Source organism: Lolium perenne, chromosome 3 (genome assembly GCF_019359855.2).
Source record: "Lolium perenne isolate Kyuss_39 chromosome 3, Kyuss_2.0, whole genome shotgun sequence".
Lineage (NCBI taxonomy): Eukaryota > Viridiplantae > Streptophyta > Magnoliopsida > Poales > Poaceae > Lolium > Lolium perenne.
In genome coordinates, this window is record NC_067246.2 from 301491010 (window position 1) to 301495676 (window position 4667).

General features: G+C 46.1%; 1 protein-coding gene across 1 annotated transcript; it reads right to left on the minus strand.

Annotated features, from left to right (window-relative positions):
* Positions 1–2542: 2542 nt before the first annotated feature.
* LOC127344978 (arabinogalactan O-methyltransferase 1) lies at positions 2543–3771 on the minus strand. Its single transcript, XM_051371361.2, has one exon. The coding sequence runs from the start codon at positions 3667–3669 to the stop codon at positions 2794–2796; it is 876 nt and encodes a 291-aa protein (XP_051227321.1). The 5' UTR covers positions 3670–3771; the 3' UTR covers positions 2543–2793.
* Positions 3772–4667: the final 896 nt, after the last annotated feature.

The window sequence follows — 4667 nt, forward strand, 5'->3', positions numbered from 1 at the left end:
TTCCATTAATTAATTCAAAAGTTTTCAAACTACATAAATTCAGAATTGGTACCCATCACCTGTCAACTGCCTGGTACCCGCATTAAATGAAGGAGGTACGGTGGAAAAAATCCATGAAATTGCTTACTCGGCGGCCAAAATGGACTTACACCGGCGCGATCCAAAAAAGCACCGGCGCATTTTCGAGCCCAATAGAATCGCTGATAACCTTGTGCCAGCCCTTCGTCGAGGGCGCGGATCGGGCGCGCCGACGTCTCGTGGCACGTCAGAAAGTACGCGTGGGCTCTGCTTGGTAGCCAGACGCACCGCTTTTCCCACCTCCCACTCACGCCCGAGCCGACTCCCACCCCTCTAGATCGCCATCGCCACTGTCACCGTCGCGCCCCGCTTGCAATAGATACCGCCGCCTGTCCAGGAACCGTCGTTCATCGACACCGTAGCTACCCCCTCGACTGGCGGTTGTTGTTTCGACCGGAACAGAGGTTGATGCCACCGCCGCACAACCCGCAAGGTGTGGGCGAGGAGAGGAGCCACCAACAATGCATGATTTAATTTAAATTATTGTATGAATAATTTAATTTCTATTTGTGTTAAACTATATCAAAATATTGTATGAATAATTTCATTTCTGTTTGTTGTAAACTATATCAAAATATTGTACGAATAATTTATGTGATTGAAAAAAAATTTGGGGCCGTTGTATGGGGAGCGCCGGTGTGGGAACAACATCTCCAAATGGAGGATGCAGTGTCGACGCCTATTTGGGGGGCACCGGTGGAGATGCTCTAAGACACCCCACCGGCCAGCCCCAAACCCCAATCCTAGCTATTTCCTACCCCGCACAATCATCTCTTCCGAGGCTGTCGCCTCTCGCACCGCTGCGTCTTTGCTCTTCTCCCTCCACCCTAGCCCTTCGGCGCCATCGCGGGTCTCCACCGGGTTGCGGGTACCCACCATGGGCCGGGTGTGCTGGAGTTCTGGACCCGCCGGTGGGTATGAAGGTGGGTGATGGTTGCAGGCAGAGGTGTTCAAGGCGGGTTTGGAGGTGGCATACCCGCATCCATACCCGATGGGTGCCATCTGGATTTTGAACCATTTGAACTGCAAACCATTCAAACTGGCGTGTGTCTCATGGCAAAAGAAAAAAAACAAGTGCTATGTTCAACATATTTGAAAAACTATGTTTATTTTTCTTATGTGTGACACATTTTTTCAGGTTTGCGTTCATACAAACGCATCTACTCCTTCTGTTCATAAATATAAAACATTTTATACATTTTAAAATGATCTAGATACACACCATGGTAAGTGAGTCTAAACACTAAAAGCAGACTAGATCCCATGAATCTAAAAAAATACTTAAACATCTTAAGTTGGTGAATGGAGGGAGTATTCAACTATTCACATGCTTGAAGGTCAATGTTCAACCCTTAGACTAGTCACAATGGAAAGTATCATATATTAGTATCATGCATATGATACTAGTTTATGATACCACATATTTCAAGAAAAAAGTTTAACTACAAATTTGATCAAAAAAATATAAGATATATGCCACAAAAATTATACCATTGTATTTATATTTAAAAGAAGTTTTCGATACTATAATTTTGTGATATATATCTTATATTTTGTTGACCAAATTAATAGTTAAATTATACGTAATAGCCTTGTAAACCGGTACGGAGGGAGTATTAGTATCATAATTCCATTTATTTAATGTTTTGTATAATCTTAATGCAAATTTATGAACATGATGTATTTGATATTAAATATCCTAGTTTTACGTGCTATAATACGGTATCTACATATGACACCACTCTTATCCCTCTTCTTATTAATTTTATGGCACATTAGATTTTTGCTAACATGACATACTTATGATACCAATTAGAGTAGCCACAATGGGAGTACTACCATCAGAATCAAATGCGGTACATTAATTAATGAGGTGAGAGGTGAGATGTGTATTATAATATGATATCATATCACGTAAAACTAGAAAATCAATGGCAAAATACATTATGTTCACAAAATTGCATTAGTTTTTGCAAGACATTAAATTTAATAAACTTGATAATATGCATTGTGGAAGTGGTATCATAAACTAGTATCATGTGCATGATACTAGTACTACCTTCGTTTCAAAGAATAAGGCGCATACATATTTCAAGACGAACTTTAACATAAAAAAATAAGCAACAAAATCATGATTATATTATATTCAATTATTATCGTTAGATTTGTACTGAAAAGTACTTTCTAATAATGCTGATTTCATACAAACAATATTTATATTTAAAATAATTCTTAGTAAAAAACACGAAAATTGGGGACAGATTATTCTTTGAAACGGAAGGAGTACATGATAGTACTTCCTGTTCTGAGTAGCCTCAGTCTACCGTTCAATCCAGCAATGAGATATCTAATGGCAGACTAATCAGAGACCTAATAGACTTCTATGCCATGGAGATTTGAGCCCACAGTCAGGTCCACTGCTTGCGATAGAGATCCAAGAAGGTTAACGTTCAATCCAGCAAAATTATGCAAGTTTTCCTTAAAAAAAAGAGCTAAATTATGCAAGTAAATTACATTGCGGCAGTGCCACGAGCCCACGAGAGAGATGTCCCCCCATTCATTGACCTCACGATCTGAGCCCACGTGTTGTGTACATCAATCAGTGATTATATTCCTCTAGGCTCCACGTCTGTCCCATGCCTGTGCAAGTCCTCAACTTTCCATGTATAAAAAATATAAAAATAAAAATCCCGAGCCTTCCGCTGTTCGTACGAGTCAGCAAAACGGCCTCGTGCCATCGCCGGCCGTCGTCGTGTTCTCCCGCCGCGACACCGGCGGGATGCTGAAATGCCAGAGCCGGCCGGCCGCTTCCACCTTGAACCTGTCGCAGAGGAACTCCTCGGCGTAAGCCTTCTCCACCTTGCGGTCCACGTCGTGCAGGAACACGTCCGTGTCCCCCTCGCCGCGCCTGGCCCGCGCCATCGCCGTCGCCGTCCATATCGCCGCCATCCTCCCCGGCGCCGACGCGAAGTACCCCTTGGGGGCGTCCAGCATGATCATGTCCCACTCGCTCTCGTACACCTCCGGCGGCAGGTCGTGCAGGGCCAGCGGGCACGCCGCGTTGCCCCGGACGGCGGGCTCGGCGCCGTCGCCGGCGCCGGGGACGCAGGAGGGGGACCGCCGGTAGGATTCGAGGAGGTGGTCTGCCTGGTCGAGCCGCGTGCGGTAGCTGACGAGGTGGGCGCGCAGGAACGGCGACCGCGAGCGCACCACGCGGTACCACTTGGGGTCCTCCTCCAGGAACACGGTGACGCCGCCGGGGTTGAGCGCGTGCCAGAGCGGCGAGTCGTGGCCGAGGCCGAACACCAGCAGCCGCGCCGGCGCTCGCCGGCGGAGCACGGCGAGGGAGAGCGCGATCTCGGCGCGCGACTGCTGCGGCACCGTCGGCGTGGTGGCGTAGTAGACAGCGGCGTCGGCGAGCGCGGCGAGGCCGGTCGGCTCGTAGCCGGATCCCGAGGGGGCTGTGACGGCGGGCAGGCATGGGAGCAATGGAAGCAGCGGCAGCGGCGATCTGACGAGGGTACAGACCAGCAGGGTCGTGGCCACGAGCAGCGCGGCGGCGGCGGCTCCCAGGCGGCTCGGGGGCTTCATTGTCGGGGTGGGTCACCGGCGCGGGCAGGAACTGGCCGGAGCTTGGCTTACTGGGAATGTGCTCGACGCGATTGGGCGTACTCTATAGGCTTCCTTGGTTAGATTGTTTCTCCTTTTGGGACCTGCGTTCTTCTCTTTACTCTTGGCGTGTCCTTTCGTGACAAATGTAAAAATCGCCAAACTTTAGGCAGTTGGTCGTACGTGATCTTTAAAAGTCGCAACTCCATTCCTCAGGACACTTTGACAATCAGATGCACAAACTTAATGGAAGATAGAATTTGTGTTGAGATGTCTCGTAATTTCCACCATGCTGAACCTCTTCAACTCTAATTTCCAGCAGATATTTTTAGAACAATGTCAACTAGGCATTGTGTAGTGGTGTTCGTGGGGCTTTTTTTTTCAATCAGTATCATATATATTTATAGTACTCTCTCCGTCACAATTTTTTTTCAGTTTTATCATGATATGCATGTATCTAGACATGCTTTAGTGTGTATATACATGCAAATTCAAACAAAGTTGAGATGTCTTTTTCGGATGAAGTGAGTAACAAATAGAACATGGTACAGATACACCATTTGACTTCAACAATTACAAAACAAAGTCCAAAAGAAATGACCAAATGTTGAAGGTCTTCAAACTCTTTCTTCTTCCATGATACAATCTTATACTTTTGTAAAATAGCCAAAGGTAGACACCAAACTATAGATCCATAAATATCAATGAAGGTTATCCCATAATTTCAAGTTGAGCAGCAATGCTAAGGCTACGTGCACACGCACAACTATTAAAGTAGTTGATCAACATTGGTAAGAGAGCCAACAACAATATGCCACGAATAAATAACCGAACAACTTGGTTGACGTCGCTGAAGAACGAAGAGTACAAATCACCATTATCAATGACGTAGCTACAAGGTTTGTAGCAGCGAAAACAAAAAGTTCTACCGCAGGAACGTGCAAAAACCAAAATCCAATCTATTAGATGAGAGCAACGAG

What these genes read in the sequence shown, in the direction of transcription:
- LOC127344978 (XM_051371361.2), bottom strand. Translation starts at nt 3,669, where the DNA reads ATGAAGCCCCCGAGCCGCCTGGGAGCCGCCGCCGCCGCGCTGCTCGTG.